Source organism: Cheilinus undulatus, linkage group 12 (genome assembly GCF_018320785.1).
Source record: "Cheilinus undulatus linkage group 12, ASM1832078v1, whole genome shotgun sequence".
NCBI classification, from domain to species: domain Eukaryota; kingdom Metazoa; phylum Chordata; class Actinopteri; order Labriformes; family Labridae; genus Cheilinus; species Cheilinus undulatus.
Genome location: NC_054876.1, coordinates 25,152,468 through 25,174,587, shown reverse-complemented (window position 1 = coordinate 25,174,587; position 22,120 = coordinate 25,152,468). Strand labels below are relative to the sequence as shown.

General features: G+C 39.1%; 1 protein-coding gene across 2 annotated transcripts in view; it reads left to right on the top strand.

The window, feature by feature from the left end:
• The window catches only part of kctd16b (potassium channel tetramerization domain containing 16b), a 136,041-nt gene that overhangs the window by 87,715 nt on the left and 26,206 nt on the right, over nt 1-22,120 (top strand). Inside the window, exon 2 of one of the 2 annotated variants that reach the window (XM_041801998.1) lies at nt 4,778-4,804. The exons of the other annotated variant lie outside the window; for it this stretch is intronic. Coding sequence (XP_041657932.1) covers nt 4,778-4,804 — 27 coding nt within the window. The remainder of the gene's footprint in view (nt 1-4,777; nt 4,805-22,120) is intronic. 2 annotated transcript variants of the gene reach the window in all.

Sequence of the window (22,120 nt, the reverse complement as noted above, 5' to 3'; positions counted from 1 at the left end):
CTAATTTTTCTGTTCAGGAATGCAAGTAAATAACTATAATTTGACATATTAATCAAGAAATAATAATGTGCTTTACTATTTTTTCAATTTTGTAAATCAGTAAATTAAAAAGTTAATCAATAACAATAACAATTATAGTTTAGCATTAAAAGTATCATTTGGGTTAAAGAGCTTTTACATATTGGTGTATTAACCATTGACGAATCATAAAAAATGATTTTGGTAATTACCAATGCTGTTAATGTAGGGTAGCTGTGGCATAAACCTTACTTTGGTTAGCGTTAGGGTGGTCTAATAAATTTGTTAAGCACTATATATATATATATATATATATATATATATATATATATATATTGTTTCATTTTAACAAACAAGCGCTATCTGCTCCCTTTCTCTCAGACTTTTCTCTCTAATTATGTCATGATCATCCACTGAAAACAGTTATACACTATGCAGTAAAGGAAACTTCTGTTTTACTTCTAATTTGATTGAAAATGATCCATAGTTTAAGACAGCAGAGCAGGGTAGGCAAGAAAGTAGTTATAAACACTTTGGGAGTCATGTCATTGATATTAATCAGACAACATAATGCCAGTAGAAGTGTTTCTTTGTTTCTAAAATGAAAATTTGACTTCCAATGTTTTGGTTTGTGTTATAGAAACCTGCTATTACAGGATGTTACAGAGCAACACTCACCTCTCCATGAACTTGAACTCAGTGTAAATCTGAGCCTAGAAATCAGTCATAGCTTAGCCAGACAGAGGCGATAAGACAGACTGTATTTACGTCCAGCTGGTGCACCTGGCCCCTGCTGATGTCTATGAAAAGCCTCAGCTCAACTTCTGTCTAGCAGAGGCAGTTTCAGGCTCTGTCTCTTTAAGAGCCATCTCAAATCCAGCACTTTCACTCACACTTAATGTATAAAAACAGGAAACAACATAGACTCTAGTCAAGGTTATATGAATAAGCATGGTTCATAAGAAGAAGTACGCCACTTTTACAAGATCAAGAGTGTTTGCAGAGTTTTAGTTTGCTGACTAAAGTCTTTCCCCTGTGACCTTCACACAAAAAAAATGGGTTGTTTGATCTTGTGAAATCATTATGGGAATTTGTGTGTTTGTGAGCATGATGGAGTGCTCCAAAACAAGGCCAGAAAAAGCAGCAGCATCAGAGTTGAGGGGAGAGGAAAAGCAAAAGAGTGTGATCGAGGCGCAGAACAGTCAGAAAACAAAGAAACAAGACACCGTGAGATTCCACCAGGAATTGACGAGAGATGAGCGAGTGAGAAGTAATAAAGGAAGAAAAGAGAAGGGAGAGAGAGCACAGACAAAATGTATGAGTCAGAGACATGAAGTGAGAACGACCGAGATGGAGGAGTGAGAGAAGCACCGAGAAATGTGTGTGTGCATGCAAGACTGAGTGGAGGCAAGATTAGGGAGGTAATATCAGACTGTCCATCAGTGTCAGAGCACTAGTGTCCTCTGTAAGTCATTTTATCTATCAGCTTGGAAGGTCTGGCTGTGAATAGACAGTAGTCAAATCCTATTTACCTATTTAACATCTTAACACTCAAATCCCTCCCTCTCATTCCTACAACAAATAAAGGACCGCCAGACAGAAGAGAAAAGGGCTAAATTCTTTGTTAAACAAGGAGTTAAGTTTTTTTTTTTTTCAATTTGATATGTAATAAGCCTGTTCTCAAAATATCAATAAAGTGATGTGTTGTGGCATTCACCTTGCAAATGTAAGTATCGACACAGATGTTATGCAATCGATATGTGACAACAGTTTTAGAATATACATTTCCCATGGTGCAGTTAACCAAAAGGGCCAGCAGATGGCAGCAATCATTAAACTGCGGGGTGCAGTGCACGCCTCACACACCAAAACACCAGAAATTCAGGAGTCAGGTGTAAGTCATGCACATAGTGCAATAATAAGGTAAAATACTGCAGCAACACCAATCTTTCTTGACAGCAGGCTAGTTAGCAGTTAGCAACAACAGCTAGGCTCACTGGTCTTGTCTGTGTTGTCCCAGTCGGCAGTAAATGGCACTATCAAAATTTCCCTCAATTTCTAAACTGGATCAGGAGATCATAAGGCACTTTTTATGCTTTATTTATAAGAACATGAGCTGAACAGTGGTGCTGACAGTGAAGGCTTCAAGCAGCTGCTTAGGGCAGTGTGAGTAATGCTGGTTAATCCTCACTTGTCAGTTCATTACAGAAACTTCATTGCCTAAGTTTCAAGCAAATGTGGAGCAAAAAGTCATTCTTACAAATGCAAGTAGGCTTATAGTGAATGTCCTCTGTATAATGTTTAATTCAGTCCTAAATAACACCAGTATGGTGATTAAAATAGACGATTTTATTGGATCTTTAGAAAATAGCATGCAGAAAGCGTAAAAATCAATATAATGTCAAATTTAGCACACTGTTTTATTTTGAAAAAGAGCTAATTCAATCTTTTACTAATAAATAAAAGATACATCGTGAAATTCTCGGTCTTTTATAGTGTATGGACAGTTCTGAAATGTTTTCTGTGTTATGTTTAGTTTTGCTGTTTATAAAATGATTATTTTCCTCATTAAGGGTGAAGCAAACCTACACAGAACTCACCAATCCTGCATGCAGCCGACGGCCAAAACCCTGCAGTCTAGTCCTCCTTTCAGGCTCACAGCTGTTATTATATAGTCCATTATCTGTGTTGATGAACACTGGACCATTTTTTGACAAGTTCATAACATGAGAGTGTCTTTAGACCTTATTCATGAAACTCTCCTGTGTGATCATGGGGGTAAAAAGCTTGTCTGGAGGCGGGAACATTATCCACATGATTTATACTTGCGATGTTTGCGATACTGTCATTTTATACATCCCAGGTGACAAAAGCCATGATACACTGAGTATACTCTATATATTGCCCAGCCCTATAGTGAAGTAAAAACAGAAAATTCTAATATGAAATGTATGAAAACCGACATCATGAAAGACAACAGAGAGGGCTATTTTAAGGGTGCGTTCCATTTAATCTTGGAATTCAAATTCAGAACCCCAAGTTATGAACTCGTAACAAATGAAACGCATTCAACTCAGTTGGGACTAAAGATGTTCGTCGACTACTTTTTATCCATGAGAGAGACTAGATTAAATCTAACTAAAAATAGATCTTTGAGGACTAAAACTCTGACTTAAAGTAATTTTAATTTTGGTCTGGGAGACTAAAATGAGACTAAAATGTAATTTTGTTTTTTTGTCAAATATTTATAGCCCATGATGTTTTTCCACTGTGGGTAAATCCATCAAAACACAATGAAGCTTGAACTTTTCTGCCTCTTAGATGAAAGAAGCAGTGATCCCAGGATTGGCAGAGTGAACACACAAATATAGTTTGGCAATAGAATGAGGCAAAGTCAATGAATCTTTGGGAAAAAAGTAAAGTCTGAGATGTAAGGACTTTTAATAGACTTAAACTGGACTTAAATGTTAGAGTATTCACCAACTAGAATAGAAATGACTCAGATTTGACCAAAATTTATGGACATTTTAATCTTAAGACTAAAATGAAAATAGCCGCCAAAATTAACACTGGTATGATGTCATCCCCAGCTCTGACATCCTACTTCTAAGGTAAATGGAGTGCTGCATACATTTTGAAAGTCAAAATTATTGTATTTGCATTTTTTTAATTGCTAGTGGTTATAAATAGTCTATTCTAATTTACTAGGATTACTGAGGATCTGAATTTAGGTGCTTTAAACTTTAAAAATCTTAAAACTATACCTTCTCCATTATTTTCAACAATAAAGACAAGCTGGTGTCATAATTTCGGCAGCACTGATTGTCTATTTATTACAACATGCTTATTATCCCAAATCAACGTGTGCTGCGAGAGTATCATGGCCTCTGTATCAGGATGTGTATTATTGTGGGGCTGTGGGAAGTACCGGCCTGAATGTATAATAAGATGCACAGCAAATTGTAACGTAAACTACAGCATAATACAGTTCAAAAACTATACAACTATTCTTTCTGTATAGATCCAAGATGAGAAATGATCAGTTATTGTTAATAAACACTAAGTGTCCCTGTTCTGTAGGGTCAATCAAATACAAATTTTCTAAAATGACTGACCGAGCCAAACATAAAGTTCTGACCATAGAAGGGAACTTTTGACCGATCCCCACTTACTGTAGATCCACTAGGTGGTATTAAGCCTGTGAATTCGTCAGATGATGTCTGTATACACATAAGGAGCTCGTCTTGTCAAACAACAAGATGATCCACTCTCCTCTTGGCCTGATTGTCTGCATTATTGATCAATCAAACAAACAACATCTCTATCACAGTGGAATGAACAAACTCGCTGAAAAATCAATTGGTTCAAATCTGAAGTAAACACAAGATACTTGTGCCCTACTGAAAGGATGAGCGCTCACTGAATAAATCCCTAAACTCAGTTATGTCCAGACTGCTGCCCCCGACAACTCATCCACGCTGATAGACAGGCAGCAAAAAGTCAGGGTTGTCTAGCTGAAACATCCCGTTAGTCCCACAACACCTTGGAGGGCTGAACAGTGATCTCCAGCAGACCATTATTCCAAGCTCTGACATTACACATGAAACTGCAGAGTGGACATAGGAGAAAAAAGAAAGACGGAGCAAAGTGTTGTAATTAATGTTGTTATTTGGGTGTCATTCTACATGTCTCTTCTTGTCTAGATTGATTTTTTCCTTGATACCAAATTGCTTGAATCAATACATAAAGATTAACAAAGTGTGCAGAAAGTTGTTAGCTTCAGACAGCAAAATGATTCAAAAACTCTAATGCTCTGCTGAAATAAAATGAGTGCACACACATCGCACAAGTTCCTTAACATTGTTGTGCCTTTCATTTGGGTCACATCAGACTGGGGAGGTACCAAAATAAAACATTAAAATCTAAGTTGTATTTCTGTCTGTGAGGTATCAGGTATGCTGGTACCGGATTTCCAGACTCATCCCTAGTTCTACCTGCTAAGTCTAACGTCCCCCTCCACCTTTAGCCCAGATTTTAGTCATCACTGATCTCAGTGTTTCTCAGCATTACACCATAACATATTTTAATTACAACTTCGTAGGCATACTTTAGTACTTTTCAAATCCCAAAGCATTTCTCCTCAACCAAACCAAGTATGTAGCAGCAATTAACTGCTGTTTTGAAGTGTTAACCCCCTGATAATGATGGTTGCATCTCCAAAGTTCTTACAATCTAAAGCATGCTAAAAACAAACCCAGCTGTTTATAGTCATGACCATCTGCAGTCATGAGCTCGACTCCATGTTACTGAATACTTGTCCGTACTCACTTGGCCCTGCACCCTGCACAGGCAACACTGATTAAAGTGAAGTTTGTGACTATTAACCAAACTATTAACTAAACTTAAAACAAAAAGCAAGGCAATTTGTGTTTGGTACATTATTTCTTTGTTTTAACAATGCTTCTTGGTAATAAGTCTTATACTATTGGAAAGCCTGTTTATTACCCTTTAAAATGGTGCCACCTTTGTAAGGATTATGCATTTGTGGGATGATTTATTACCAAGAAGAATTGTTACAACAAAGAAATAATGTACCAAACACAAATTGCCTTGCTTTTTGTTTTAAGTTTACTTTGTTTTAATTGTGGGGAGCTGGAAGTTAGAGTATTTAACAAAAATGTTCTGTCAAGCTCATTTTTGTCTCAACAAGGTTAAACTAATCATTTACAGGAGAATTTTAAATATTTCAGGCTTAAAATGAAGATTAAAATTTCATTTCTCTGTCTTGTGTAAAACTTTGGATCCATCATCATAAAAGTTTGTGCACTTCTAATGTTTAAATCAGAATACTCTGTGTATATTTAACTTCAAAAGTGTCTCAACATTTATCCACTGCTAAGTTTTGACAAGGCGATCAGAGCTCAATTAACACAAGCTTTAATGACTCAACATCACTTTCTGTCAGCATGTCCCAAACTCTGATGCTAATACAAAAACCTGGACCGCTTTAGCTGCAGAAATCCCTCATGTACCGCTGTCGAAAAGTGACATTGCTTTGAAAACAGAGTAAGGGCTTCTGTAGGTTACAAGTTTTCCAGAGTGAGTCTGAGCTGATCCAGCTGCTGTGATTAACCTCCTGAAATCCCCTCCTTAATACAGGAGGACTGGCTGAGTATCAGTGTAAAGATTACTGCTCAATATGTAAATATCTTCCTCTCTACCAGACAACTTTTGACAAGGAGCGTGTCGAGCACAAGGCCAGACTACCTAGGGGGCTCTTCAAGGCCGTTTTGTATCCTGTGTTTTAATTGGTTTGGAGAACAGTAAGAGCTTTTTAGGAACATTCACAGATTACCAGGCAGAAATTCAGAAATGTCCTAATTAAAAGACAACACGCAGGCAGGAGTTTCAGCCGCTTGTTCCAAATATGGAAGTGTCTAATTTTAGCTCCCAGAGATGTTACACAAAGTTCAAATGTAAATGTGCGGTTAGGGAAAGGACAAGACTTCAGAAAGCGGATAAATCTGCTCATTTTACAGTCCTGGCTGTGCGCTATCAAGATCTGTCTGTCCGCTTCTTTAATGCTGGGACCATATACATATTTTTACCTCTGGCTGTTTGTTTTCTAGGCATTTTGAGTGCAATCTGTAAAGAAGGGTTTCTGCTGTTTTCATGCTTCGAAAATAATCAACAAAATCTCATTTAAATGAACACAAAGCAGAAAAATCCTGAGCACAGCAACTTTACATTTGATTTTGCATCATTTCTTACCTTTAAAGATACAATATGGACCATTTTTCCTCTGAAAAGTCTTGATTGAATAAAAAATGATTACTTCTATGCCATATATTTAGTTGGATACTTACTAGGGATTGTAGAAAAATTGATACAGCATAGTATCGGGATATTTTGTCTGGTGATATATCATATCGTCTCGTCCACCAAGTATCGATTTTTTCAATTTAATTGCTAATATGAACTGAAGTCTATGATAATGGAAAGACAAAATCAATTGTTTAGACAATTGTTTGTACAGTGAGGTTGGCAGAGGTGATGGTCAAAGAGCAGGAGAAAGTTAGTACAACAAACATGGCAGCACCAGGGGAAGGACGTCAGGAATGCAAGCAGGGCACGAATGAGACGGACATGACACATGAGGTTTGCAAGAAGTGCTACATGAAAGTAAAATACTGCAGAAATACAACAAACATGATGGCAAGACTAATGCTTAATCAGCTAAACAGTTGAAAAAATGGTATAGATTGCAAAATATCTCAATATATGGTATTGCAGTACTCATTGTAAAATGTTTAACATTGCAATAGTATCAAATCTTGATCCAAGTATTGTGATAATATTATATCATGGGGCCACTCTTGATTCCCACCCCTAATACTTACATTATCAAATTATTAACTGTTCACATTTTTTTGTAGTCGTAGTTGTAAAAATCCATGTTTTGTCATGGTGGCCTCACCCGTGGACAACTTTTGTGGCTTTTCATCCAAAGGGCCAAAATCTGGCTGAATTTGTGTAGTCTGAGTTGGCCCTAAGTCTTCTCAGTTCTTTTGTTTCATTGTTTAAGTTTTTGACAGCAAAGGAAATAAAATAGCTTTGCAAAATTTCCCCTGAATTACTTAGTAATTTTCATTGTGAATTTAACCAAACTCAGAGGAGATTTTGTCTATGATTTCTAAATAAACTTAAGGTGATTTTCCCCAAAAGGGTCAGGGGTTTTCCTACATTTTTCACAGGGAAAACAAATGCTTCTGGTTCATACTTTTTAAAGTAAAAGGCTGATTTAGAATTTCTGTGGAGAAACTCACCTTGTTTGGACTGAGTGCTTTAATTCAGAACTTATCCTTCCTCAGAACTTGAGCATCCAACATGCAACACATGTGCCTGGTATAAAACCGTGACCATGTTAGCTGCAGGGTACATACTCTTACTAAACATGCTGGCCTAAGTGTTCTGTTACCTAAGCTCTCCATAGGTTGTTTGCAATCATGTGAACCCAAGTGTACATTGGAGGTTGGACCTGTAGGCTGCAATTATTGTCAGAAAATTTCTACATACATTGAATATGATCCCTACAATCAACAAAAAAAGGATTTTTACCTCAATTTAACCGATTTCCCTGGTGGCCAATATCACAAATACTCAGTCCTGCAGACCTCCTATAGCGTGATCTAGCCAGATGAAGGGAGCCAAGAGTCCTGAGGGGTCTTTTTCTTATCTAAGAGGCTAGCTTAGCACCTTTAACATACAAAAAAATCCTTGTTTTGTCGCAAACATGTTTTTAATGTCAATGGTGATAGACTATAAACTGAATAATCCTTTTGCGTTGAGCGACCAAGCAAAGAATATGAATTAGCCTCCTTTACAATACAGCTCTTTATTGTAAGCCACAGTAGATAGCTCTGGGTTGAGTGCCAGTTTCCTTTCCTCTATCCTTTGTAGGTATTTAATCCACAGTTTAAAAGCCAAAATGTTAAAAATAGGGGTGTAACAGTACGGAAACCAAACCAATCTGGCCCTGTGTGAAAAAGTAATTGCCCCCTGAACCTAAATACTGGTTGTGCCACCTTTGGCAGCAATAACTAAAATCAAGCATTTGCCATAACTAGTGATGAGTCGTTGGTATTGCTGTGGAGGAATTTTGGGCCAATATTCTTCTAAGGGTTGTTGTAACTCAGCCATATTGGAGGGTTTTCCAGCATGAACTGCCTGTTTAAAGCCACACCACAGCATCTCAGTTGGATTTAAGTCCAGACTTTGACTTGGCCGCTCCAAAACCTTAATTTTGTTTTCTTTTGAGCCGTTCAGGGGTGGACTTGCACGTATGTTTCGTGTTGTTGTCCTGCTGAACAAACCAAGAGCACTTGGGCTTGAGGGCATGACGTTGTTCTACATGGCCGGACGTTCACCTTCAGGATTTTCTGGTAAACAACAGAATTCATTGTTCCATCAATCACAGCAAGTGGTCCAGGTCCTGAAGCAGCAAAGCAGCCCCAGACCATCACACTGCCACCATCATGTTTGACTGTTAGCATGATGTTCTTTTTTTATCAAATGCTGTGTTATTTTTACACCAGATGAAACGGGCCACACACCTTCCAAAAAGTTGTCAGCAATGGTTTTGGCCTTGAAACTCTCCCATAGATGCCATTTTTGCTCAGTGTCTTTCTTATGGTTGAGTCATGAACTCTGACCTTAATTGAGGCCAGTGAGGCATGCGGTTCTTTGGATGTGGTTCTGGGTTCTTTTGTGACCTCCTGGATGAGTCGTCGTTGCACTATTGGAGTCATTTTAGTTGGCCAACCACTCCTGGGAAGATTCACCAATGTTCCTGGTTTTCTCCATTTGTGGATAATGGCTCTGACTAGGGCTGGGCGATATATCGAATATACTCAATGTATCCCGGCTTTTGCCACCCACGATGTATAAAATGACTATATCGCAAATATCCGAGTATAAATTATGTGGAAGTTTTGAGCTGTCAGCGTGCATTTCTCGCTGGAGTTTCGCTTCTCCCATTGTCCCTGAATGCATCTCTCACAGCAGAGAGCTCACTGTCTCTCCTGCACCCATCCAGAAAACTCCTCTGCACATGCACATCAGTGGTGAGAAGCAGAGAAAGAGGAAGGTAAACAGAGCAGCATGGCTAGTTAGCGGGGAGTTAGCTAAGAGGAGGGGAGTTTGAGACAGCAAGAAACAGCGCTGGATCTGCAGCATTCAGCAGTCGTTCAACTTTGAAAAGGAAGAGGTTGAACTCACGCAGTATTGGTTAAACTACTCCGCAAGATGTCTTAGAGACAACAGCGGCAGTAACACAACACGTCGCAAGACATGAGCCCAGTGCTGTTGAAAAGACACTTAACCCAGAATACGAGATTTGCTTGGGTGCGAGCATTTTGCTGAAAACTCCCTGCCAGAGTCATACATTTTGGAGAGAAGACAGCCCAGCACCAGAAAAATGTGATCCACTTCTCCTCAACTAAGGAGACCTATCTCAGCCTTACAGTTCAAAACACTGACAACAAGAAGTTAAAATGTTCCTGCCTCCAGACAAGCTTTTTCCACCATGATCACACAGGAGAGTTTATTGAATAAGCACTAAAGAAACTCTCATGTTATGAACTTGTCAGAAACTGGTCCAGCGTTCATCAGCATGTATAACGGACTAATATAATCACAGCTGTGAGCCTGATGGAGGACTAGACTGCAGGGTTTTGACCATTTACTGCATGCATGATTGGTGAGTTCTGTGTTGGTTTGCTTCACCCTTAATGAGGAAAATAATCATTTTACAATCAGCAGTAGTAAACATTACATAGAAAACATTTCAGGACTGTCCATAAACTGTAAAAGACAGAGTATTTCATGATTTATGTATTTTTGATTTATAAGTAAAAGATTGAATGAAGTACTTTTCAAAATAAAACTGCTAAATTGGACTTTACATTGATTTTTACTTTCTGCAAACAATTTTTCTAAAAATCCAATAGAAAAGTCCATTTTTATCACCAAACTAGTGTCATTTTGGGCCGAATTAAATACAACTGCTGAGAGGCCATTTCAAAATATCATGATATATATTGTGTATAGGGATATAGCAAAAATATTTTGGGATATCAATTTTTGGCCATATCGCCCAGCCCTAGCTCTGACCATGGTTTACTGGAGTCCCAAAGCCCTGGAAATGGCTTTGTAACCTTTTTAAGACTGATAGATTTCAATCACTTTGTTTCTCATTTTTTCTTGAATTTCTTTGGATCGTGGCATGATGCACTCTTTTTGAGATCTTGTAGCCTACTTCTCTTTGTCTGACAGGATCTATTTAAGTGATTTCTTGATTCAACAAATCTGGCAGTAATCAGGCCTGGGTGTGTGGCCAGTGAAATTGAACTCAGCTTTTCAAAAACTGTGGTTAATCACAGTTAACTCATAATGAGGGGGGCAATTACTTTTCACATAGGCCCAGATGGATATTTTAAAAATGTAAATAATTAAATAATCATTTAGACACTGCATTTTGTGTTTACTTGGGTTGTCTTTGTGAAATATAAAAATTGGTTTGATAATTGAAACATTTAGGTGTGGTAAATATGCAAAAAACATGAGGAATTAGAAAGGGGGCAAATAGTTTTTTTTCCTAGCACTGTAGATCTCTTAAAAACAGATTTACCTTCACAGTGAGGTTTAGACAGGGGCTTCCCGTTTCTCTGTGAGTTTTTAAGCTGGTTTTAGTTTTTTGCCTGAGTTTTTCACTGCTTTAGGGACACAATTTAGCTTAAGAACAAATAATTTTTTTCTCTTTCAGCACATTAAATGCAAGTCCAGAGTCCTGCTATATTCATCTATTGTTATTGCTTTATTGAGAGCCCCCATGCAACCACACATTTTAATTGTATTTTTAAGATTTTATTTACATTTTTTTTTCCAGATTTATGAAAAAGAAAATTCTCCTCACAGGCCACAAAGTGTTTTCACAAATTAAACAGATTTTCTTTAAATTGACAGATGCCAACTTTAAATTAAGGATATTATCATTACTGTATGTTTCCCCCTCACTCTCATCCATCATACATTTCTGCTTGTTTACTAGTATTTGTTCAACCATGACAGAGGTTTATGAAATTCTGCCCCAATGCTAGAAATCACTGATTGTCACCGTTTTCTTCCACTTAGGAGGAGAATAATCTAGAGGAGCACTCGCTGCACTCTTCAAATGAGATCCTCAACCCCACGTAATTCTCTCTGGGGAATTTATTCATTTTCTGCTCTGTATGTGTGCATATAATTCAAAAAACCTGAGACGTGACTGTGGACCAAGAAGTGCGGTTTATTCTCACAGCTTGAAAATGAAGATGCTTTTATTCAGATGGTGTTTGCAAAGAGCCGCCTGGTAAAGAAGGAGACAAATGTTTACCCACAGAGAGGCGAGGTCCCACACTGAGAGGAGTTTATTTCCCTCTCAATGAATACTGCAGAACTGTTAATGAGGACGGTGATGATGATGATGATGGTACGAAATTATGTATTCTAAAGTGGAGAGAAGAAGCAAATAATGGTGAAACTAGAGCTCTGTTGGCTTGTTTATGCACAAAACTCCTGAAAACTTTCTAAAGTTGTTCATTTGAGCTGCACATGTGCTCACTGGTAGATTTTCCTCATGAAGTGAAAATCCCTTTGCAGTCAGATGACGTCGTTTTATGTACATGTTTGTGCTTTTGACCTCCTCTCTTTTTTTATGTCACCTCTTCTGTTAATTTCTCCTGTCCCATGTCTGCCTCATTTACATTTATAATCAAGGCCTGTTCATCATAAGGCTGCTCCATGTCATGTAGTGACACCCAGTGAATAATGCATCATTTGAGACGAGTGGGGATGAAAACGAGTGGCACGAATGGAGACTCAGGTTTCTATTGATTACCTGTAAGCTGACGGAGCATGTAGAGACACTTTATAAACCATAGTTGGCCTTTTTACAGTGAGTGTATGAAATATAGAGGAAAAAAGATGAATAGAACAATGGGGCTTATAATAAAGACAAATTAACGGACCGTTCATTTCACTGCCGTACTGAAATTGAGTGGTTGTTGCCTTGGAAACCATGAATTTAAACAGAGAGGGTGGTAGAGAGTGAGTAAAAATGGGCGAGAGTGAGAAATAGATAAAGAGAGAGAGACACACACACACAGCAGGGCGCATCGTTTAGCATTGTGCTTCCTATCGATCCAACCCGTCATCGCTCAGGTAATGGCCAAGACTACCTACCAATTAGAAGATTAGGGATGTGGGATATCTCCCAAGGACAGCTGGACGGCCTGTGAGTGGAGGGGAGAGGTTGTAAAGAAGGCCGTATAAAGAGTCTTCAGAATCCGAGCCAAAACCAAAAGCAAAACATACGGTTAACGGAGCGCAACAGAGGATAAGAAAAAACGATTCAGAGAGATTTTCCTTCCTTGTGATGTCCTGCTGAGTCACAAGTATAGCTAAAGGGGAGCCGACATCTGGCACATGAAATCCTTCAAGCGCACAAGCAAACGCAGACATCGACTCTGTCTTCCTGCAAACCATATCCAGGCTGCACTTCTGTGATGACTGTAAGCTTGAACTATCGCAGACACATATGGGAAGTCTTCCAGGCATACAGGAATAACTACAGTAACATATCTCACAAACATGGCAACACCCAGAACATAAGATGCCTTTTTTAATGATTTCATGACTGTCTCAAGCTGTGATGCACACTCTGCATTATCAGTAGCTTCCTTTTGTGTCTTAAAAACCTCATTTTATTATATTCTCCTTTGTTTTGTGCAACATTTGGAATTGCACTAGTGTTAATATTACAGCCATTAGTCTGAATGTTAGCCTTTGTTCTTTTTACATATCATTTAATATTGCTCTTTATGGTTTGAGTCTTGTTCTACTCATCAAAAACTCTGAATGAAACTACTTCAGTTCTGTTTGAGAAGAAGATATGTCATTGTTTTAGTGGAAACCAGAATTGTTGTAACCTTTTCCTCTGCCCTATTTAAGTTTTATGCTCATTTGCTTTGCCTTGTGCAGCTGCTGCTACAACCTTCACTTAGCTCAAACCAGGTGTCATATACATTTCTAGGATAAAAAAAAAAATCACTTAAAGTGAATTATTTCTCACAAAATAGATGTATTTACCAGCATTTTCAGTGAGCAACACCATTTCACTTTTGAAAAAAAGAAATGAACATTTCTAGAACATCTTCCATAATGTACTTTAAACTGTTAAGTACAAACTCACCACAGCTTTAGTGAGAAGGGTGTCTGACTGAACATATGTTACTATAAAAATGTTGGACAATTCAGGACAGATTTCCTTCTCCAAGATGCCTCACAAATCCAGCCTACAGTCTCTCTGCCAACACTTCAGGCCTTTATCAAAGCTCACAATATAAACATTTGCCAGTTTGAACTTTAACTACTGAAACAACTGGTTGAAACATAACAGGCATTCAAGGGCCAGCATACATAATACATAATAAAAAATAATCTACAAATTAAATCTGAAAATAAAAATAAAAGTGAATAATTTCTATATAATTAATTTTTTTTTTTTTGCTTTCAAATCACGTTTTTATTTTTACTTTCACTTTGCGTACCCCTGGGGGTAAAAGTACCCCACTTTGGGAATTATGTCCTAAGGCAAAGGTGTGAAACATCATAAAGTCTTTAGACACAGTGTCTCCTTGTGGAAGCCAAGTGAAGCCAATCATCCCCATTTCAATGTCACCCAAACCTCCATAAAACTTGCAACCACTCAAATTTATTTAATAAAAACTGTCACAGTGTGTATCTTTGATGGATTAAAAACAGGAAGGCATTCCTGTAGGTTGCCCTAGCCCATAAAATAAACAAGTCCTAGGGATTTATTTTTCTAAATTTCTAATTTTTACCTATAACATATGTAACTAGAAAAGCACTCGGAGAGCGCATTAGCCCTATCTCCCAATAGTAAACAATCCTTTGAAAAATTCCTGGATCCAGACAGTGATCTGGATCACTCCCAAAATCTAATCAGTTCTTCCTTATGCCATTTCTGACATTTCCTGAAAATTTTATAATATCTGTCCACAGCTTTTGAAGTTATGTTGCTAACAAACTAACGAACTAACAAACAAACTAACAAACCCTGCCGATCACATAACCTCCTTGGCGGAGGTAATAACAGAGACATGGCTGCACGAAAACATGCCGGACCTAGCTGTGGAGCTAGTAGGCTGTACCATATAAAGAGTGGACCAGACACATCACTTTGGTAAACTAGAGGGGGTTGTTGGCTCTCCCCTCCCTCCCCTCAAAGACATCTACAAGAGTTGTCTCCACAAGCGGGCCTCCAGGATCCTGATGGACCCTTTGCGCCCTTGACACTGTTTGTTCACCATGACAATGACAATAAACTATCTATCCATCTAAAGCAACTATAACAAGTGCTCAGATGAATACGAGAGGAGCTTCCATTAACAGATGTGGTCAATGATAATATCTAATTCAGGCTATTCAGTTAGGTGCTGCATGAGAGGTAGCCAGCCCGGCACCTGGACGATGACAATTAAGAGCTAGGCCTGTCTCCCCACCACCAACATAACCAGTTATCAGCTGTAATTAGACCCTTTTAATGGAGAGCTGGTCTGGTACTTCCTGTACATGGGAAAAAAGGATCTAATAGCAGGCCATAACTGTCAAATCAAATTAAAAAAGCTTACTTCGGTAGCAATAGCTCATTGTGTGTTATTAAACAACCTATAATATTATTGTTAAGTGTTAATTGAACAAAATTGAAAAGTTTAGTTAGATATTCTTTGTTTCTTGATTTCTTATCAAGTGGTTTTGAAGGGGACATATTACGCAAAAATCATTTTCAGGCTTTTCTAACAAAAACATGTGCCACTTGCCTGTCCACAATCCCCTCAAATACCAGAAAAATCCATTCCCTTTCACCCCCTCTTTCTCCAGCTTTCAGAAAATGTGTGCTGAAACAGGCCGTTCTCAGAATTTCCCCTCATGACCTCATGTGGAGAGTTAGCCACGCCCCCAGGTTTGGTTGGCCCTCCCCGCTTGGAGTAAAGTTCCACCCTCCTCTGCTGATCTTCCTCTCAGCTGCCAGCTGAGATCTTGGATGGCTCAGTGGGTTACCCAGCTGACCTGATCTAGGAGACTGATGGTTCACATCCCAGTCAGGTTCTTAACTTTGGTTAAAAGTGTCTGTAACATTGTAACATCAGGAGTGCTGCATCCATTTCCTGAGAAGGGTGTGGTCAGGGGCGGAGTCAGATAGCTCATTAACATACTAACTAACATTTAAAGCCACAGACACAGAAATGGCTCTTTCTGAGAAGGGCTGAAACAGAGGGGTTTTTAGACATGCAAAAATCCAATACTAGAGTGTTTTTAAGCAACAAACTTCACAGGCATGTTTCGGGGACCTCTGAGACCAATATAAACTTGTCTTAAAAGGGTAAAATATGTGACCTTTAAGGAGTGAAATTGAACAACTTTGTCACCCAAATCTCTCTTCTCCTTACTCTTTCATGTTTAGTGAGAGAAATAAGCTTCAGCTCAACGTGTTACATTTTACAAATTTTGTAACATTTTCTTGAACCAGGTCGGGTGTGAGTCAGTAGAATTGCTCGAAAGATGTGGGCTTTGTCTTGTATTGATGTTTTCAGCTACCTCATTGATGTTCTGGTGGCTTCAACTGAGGATGAAGACATTGGAGTTTGTCCATTCTTGATTGGTCTTTTTATTGCTGTCTTTAGAATCAAACATATCTACTCTACCTGGCTTTCTTCATTTTCCTGTTGTTTGTTTGCTGACTTCTCTGTGGTTCTCTGTTGGTTCACAAGCCTGGTCTAAGTAAAGGATTTGATTGGCTGAGTCCCAAATCATGTGTGATGATCTCTACTGTAAAGGCAAGAAAAGATGTACTATTTAAAGTAAAAATCAGTATCCATTGTTTAACCCTTTTGCTAGGAACCATGACACGATGACAGGTCCACTTTTTAACAACTTTTCTCTTTCCTTGGAAAGCAATCATTTATTAAAGAAAAAAATGGTACAGTGTTCAGTAAACAAACCTTGTGGAGAGCTCACTTGACTGAAACTACTCAATTAAGTTCTGTCTCTGCACTGTGGCATTGAATTGTCCACATCAGCACTAATATAAATGATTCATTTCAACATCTGTAAGAGTGTAAGTAAATGTTTGAAGGGTTTTGCTTCAGTGTCTTGATAATCTTCTTTAAATGACCATTGACCTTTACAGAGATGATGGTAGGAAAACACAGGGGACTACCACGCACCTCTTCTCCCACTAGTGTAATCTTTTTGTTGAACCAACAAAGCATAACAAACTCTTTTGGGCATCACTGTGACTTTTTTCTTCTCCTGTTTTTGTAGATGAGGTTAAAATGCATGAAAAAGTGGACTGAAATACACCTGCTGTGACAGGGAGCCAGCATGCACAATGCACAGCCCTAAAACTGATTCAGCTAAATGGAATTCAGCCATCTCTAATGCTATGTAGATCTGTACTCTTCCCACTGAGAAGTGTCAAAATGTTCTGTGAAAAACAGCCCGTAATTCAGCCAGTGTCACATGCAAAGATACCTTTTATAAATGCGGCTAAATTGCCTCACTGAGAGAGTGTTGCTGCTGCCAGAGGTAGAATTATATACTGTGAATGCTTTTACTCCTGGTGGAATAAAACCTCTCCTGCTGTGCCATCTGGGCTCATTACAGGACAATTTCTGTGTGAACAGTAGGAGTTTACCTGTGGGAAACTGGCAAACAAGCTTTAGTGTGATTATACTGAATATGAAAGCCAGTAATGAATTAAATACATGGTATATAGATTTTTATTAGCATATATTTGCATTTGAAAAGTTTATTTTTCTACAATGCAGATCTGAGAGGATGATAAACCATAAAATGTCATTGTGCTGCTTTTATTCTAGTCTCAGATCCTTGTGGTTAAAAAAAAAGCAAACATTCTGTGAAGAACTAGAGAGATTATTGCGATAAAAACTGTAACTTCATCTTCTGCCCACTCCCCTACCTTAAAGACATCTACAGGTCACACTGCCTCAGAAGAACACACAGCAGCATTAATGATCCATTCCACCTTGGACACCCCCCTGTTTGAACTGTTGCCCTCCATGAGGCGTTTTAGTGTGATTAAAGGACGGACGAACAGACAGAAAATTAACATGAACACTTAAACAAGGAAACTTTGCCATGGGTCATGTGCAAGATTCATGGGATGCACAATGTGCACTGTTGTAGGACATGCAATACCGTTGTTTTTTCTTCTTCTTGTATGCTCTTACTTTATCGTTGTATTATTTTTCTATCGTGTATTTTTAGCATTGTTTTTTCTTATTGATTTATGTCCCCTCTCTGTGCATTTGTACTGGCAGGGGTATCCAGTTTTGTTGTATCGAATTCGTTCTCTGCAATGACAATAAAGATCCATGTAAAAGCCCCCCTTCATCAGTAATCAACTTTAAAAGATGCAAGATTTTTATACACTATCAACATAATACTGTCACAGGAATATTTAATTGGTATATACAGCCACAGGGGAGAGATTGCCTTCTGGGGTTTTTGAAAAGTTTAAGTTCACCATTTTCTTTTCTTAAAGTGTGTTTTTTTTTTCATATAAAGTTTATAAAACTAGTAAATAGTTCAATTTGGAAAGCAGTGTAGAGGTACCATATACACAGTAAACATTAATAGGAAGATTTGTATACAGTTTAGGGCAACAAATCCATCCATTGTGAAATGATGTAAGTGTTTGACTCAATTAAAATTTGGCACACCTGAAAGATTTTTAAAATCTTCACTTATTTTGAGAGTGTAAAAGACATGACGACACATCATGACAGAAGTTTGCGATGTGTTGTTACCCTAACCCTAACCTTAAGGCTTAAGGGTGCCTAACCATAGCCCTATTTGGTTTTCCTTAATTTCTTGTTGTTTAAAATTTAAATTCATCATCCACTGTAAATTTTGGACTTTTATTCCTAGCATTCTGATACTGTAAAAAATAGCCACTTGTCTTAACCTCTGACAGCAGACATTACCGGCTTAGATAATGTACGTCATTTTCCACTCCACGGTCTAGGTCGCCCCACCGTAGAGGTCTGCAGCCAGATCCTCTTGAAATTGTTGCCCTCTGGTTAACATCATCCATTGTGCTTGCAATTTCACTGGTTTCATAAAGACAACATTTTCATGGACTAGCCATTAATGTGTGGGATATAAATGCACTGATATAATGAGGCAAGGTCTGTTCATGGAAAAGTCTATTGTTTACCTATGGACTAAATTAGACCTACATGGCAGTTCTAGGTATAAATAGCCATTTTAAAAATCTGTATTAATATAAAGAATGTTTAACAACATCAGGTGCTTCACAAAGTTTTAGAAAAGTCATTGACTGACGGACATTAACATTTTGTATTTACATTGTTACACACAGTTGAAACATAGCCTTGGGTAAAATTTACCTGATTGTGGTTCTAATGTTAATTAGGATTATTAAAGTTTACTGGAGACAAGTTAAGCTTTTGGGAATGCAATAGAGGGTTGCTTGCAGCCTGTGTTGATCTGTGAAAGGTGTTCAACTCAGTGAGTAGAGGATTTCGGTGCTCTGCAGGATCCCACACCTGCTCATCCAGTCCATATCTGTCCTGTATTCTGGTACAGAGGGTGCTGTGAAGGTTGCTGGCTCGACCCCTGGCTTCTTCCCAGTTGATTCTGGGGTGAGACAGGGTTGTGTCTTAGCTCCTACACTCTTCAGGATCTGTGGACTGAATAATGGGGTGGGTAACAGGGGAAGTGAACCGTGGAGTGTCTTTTGTCAATGTCCAGATCACTGATCAGTATCTGATGATGCTGTGACTGTAGATGTCCTTGTTGAGGCTCTTTACTTGCTGAGTGAGGAGGCTGAAGAGGGGAATGGATGTCTCCTGGGCTAGGACAAAAATCCAGGCATTTGGGGATGCCTTGTATATGCTATTAAATCTGTGTCTGTGAATGGTGAGAGCATGGAAGTTGTTGAGCAGTTTCACCTACCTTGGCAGTGTAATCTATCGATCTGCTGACTGCAAGGCTGAGATCAACTGCAGACTTTGACTCGTGCATTGGGTGATGGGTCCACTGAGCAAGACAGTGTGGCATTACCACCAGAGCCCCTCGATCCTTGGTCCTTCCGGTCTTACAATACTCTTCTGAGACCTGGATGTTGACTGATGGCCAGAGAAACCGACTGGACTCCTTGGTGACAACTTCTCTTTGGCATATGCGCATCATTGGCAAGACTATGTCTAATCCTGACATGCTAAGGAAAGAAGGGTTGGGAAGGGGCAACTGTCTGATATGGGAATGGCAGCTGCGCCTTCACAGGCACCTGGTGCACTTTCCCGGGTCTGACTGAGCTCACCACGTGCTGGTCCATGGAGGGAGCAGCTGGGAGGATACCTGAAGAGATGGGGCATAGGCCTGCAACAGGCCTGGTCAATGGCCTTCAGGAGGTCAGAGCAGCCAGACCAAGGTTGACGCTGTCAAATGCCTAACCAGCACAAGCTCCGTTACCTCACCTGACCTGAGGTCAAGGTTACAAGTTTACCAAAACCCAGATAATTTTGACATCACTGGTTTATTAAGTTACAATCTCATTATGTTTTAGAACCGAGAGGGATATTTATGTAAACTGTTAATAGTTTGGATCCAGCATAATTCTACAATACAGCTGTATCTTCAGCTCCTGCAGTTGTTTGCCAGAGTGTCTCTAACCTCTGTGAATTGTATAATCTTTTATTAAGACCATAAGAGAGTTTTCTCAGCCTAGCCACTGCCCTCAAAGTCTAAGCCTTGACTTGGACTTCAAATCCTTAAATCATTTACAACAAGAAAGAGTGATGATATTTCACCCAGTTAGTGTTTCTATTGGCAGAATACTAAATGACATGATAACATCTCTGCAGTATCTTGCTTTAGCTTGTTTGTTATCTGGGCAGAGATTATATGCCAGGGAGAGCAGACGAATGTGTGGGTTTGAATTTATCTTTGACAAAGTGAGCAAATGGTACTGGTACAGTCATTATGGGCTAGCTGAGCCAAAAGATCTCCACGTCATGAATCAGAAATTAGACCTTTCTTTCACACTTTTTAAAGAGAAAAGTGTACTTTTTTGATTTCCAACCACTTGTCAGTCTTAGGTATGCATGATTTGCCTCTGTTTTGAGTCACAAATGCCAACACCTCCAGAGAAAATGTTAACTTCTGGGTGGAAAATCAGCTTTTATCGTGCATCATTAATACGTTTTGCATCCTGCCGGTGTGTACGTATGGGTGCCTGCCTATTAAAAAAGCATAAATCACACAGTGAGATGGGTGCATGAGGTAGAAACTGAGAGACACCATATGGAGCTCTGTCAGTGAGCTGTAGAGGAGCTAAATGTAGGGTGTCGGAAGACAGCCTGCTTCAAGAAAACGCACACGCATAAGCACAAGGGCGCGCATACACACTCATCGCACCCAACAGCTGCGTGAAAAGACGAGAGATTTAATGACACTTTGTGTGAGATCAACTCTGGAGACGCTCTAAAAGTCGCAACGAGCCAAGGCTGTTGTAGCTAATGATCCCAAACACACAAACATAGACACACACACACACACACACACACAAAATCACATTAAATCAATTAACAAAACTGTCAAAATAGCAAAATTGCATCAAACAAACACAGCACTCTGAATCAGCTGCTTTTGCTCCTGCAGTACGCAGATCTCAAGTGACACTGTCATTATTTTGCCTTTTCATCTGTCTTAACTTGTTTCTGCTGTTTGCGTGGTTGTTGGTGTACACATCAGTCCTGACACGTCACTTTACTTCCAATTACTTTTGCACTCTGTCATGCTCTAAGCCTTTCTCTCTCACTCTCCGCTATGGCATGTATCTATTTGAATTTGTGTGTGAGAACATGTTGTGTCTGCGTGTTTGGAAATCTGTGCCCCACTTCCTCCATGTACCCATCATGCAGCGTCCCTAATGAGGCCCCTGGGAAGCTGTCCAGATCTCCAGATCGGCTCCTGGTCCAACTCTATTTCAGAGCAGTTGGCTTGAAGGCTGTGAAGCATTTGAACTGCCACACTTTGTAACAAACAGTCCAGCTTTGTCATGTCCTTATAAACATTCGAACCATCGGATTTGGCCCACATAGCCCAATCCATTTGTTCACAGTTTGCTCCGGCTGAGAAACTGCCCAGACAGACTTGTAACACACAGGCATTCAGCGGCCTACACCATTTAAATTTTGTTGCTGACACTGTTTCTTTCTCATTTCCCCTCATTTCTCTCCCGTTTGTCTGTCATTATGAAGAGCACAAGAGGAGAACAAGTGTTGAGCTACCACACAGGGAGAAAATAATGTCTCTATTTTTAACAAAAAGCCTGCAAATGGGCAACACAATGGATGACAGGCAGGGAGGCAGAAAGTCGAAGCAGCAGAATGCATGAAAAAACGAAGGGCAGCAAAGTGTACTAGCTGTA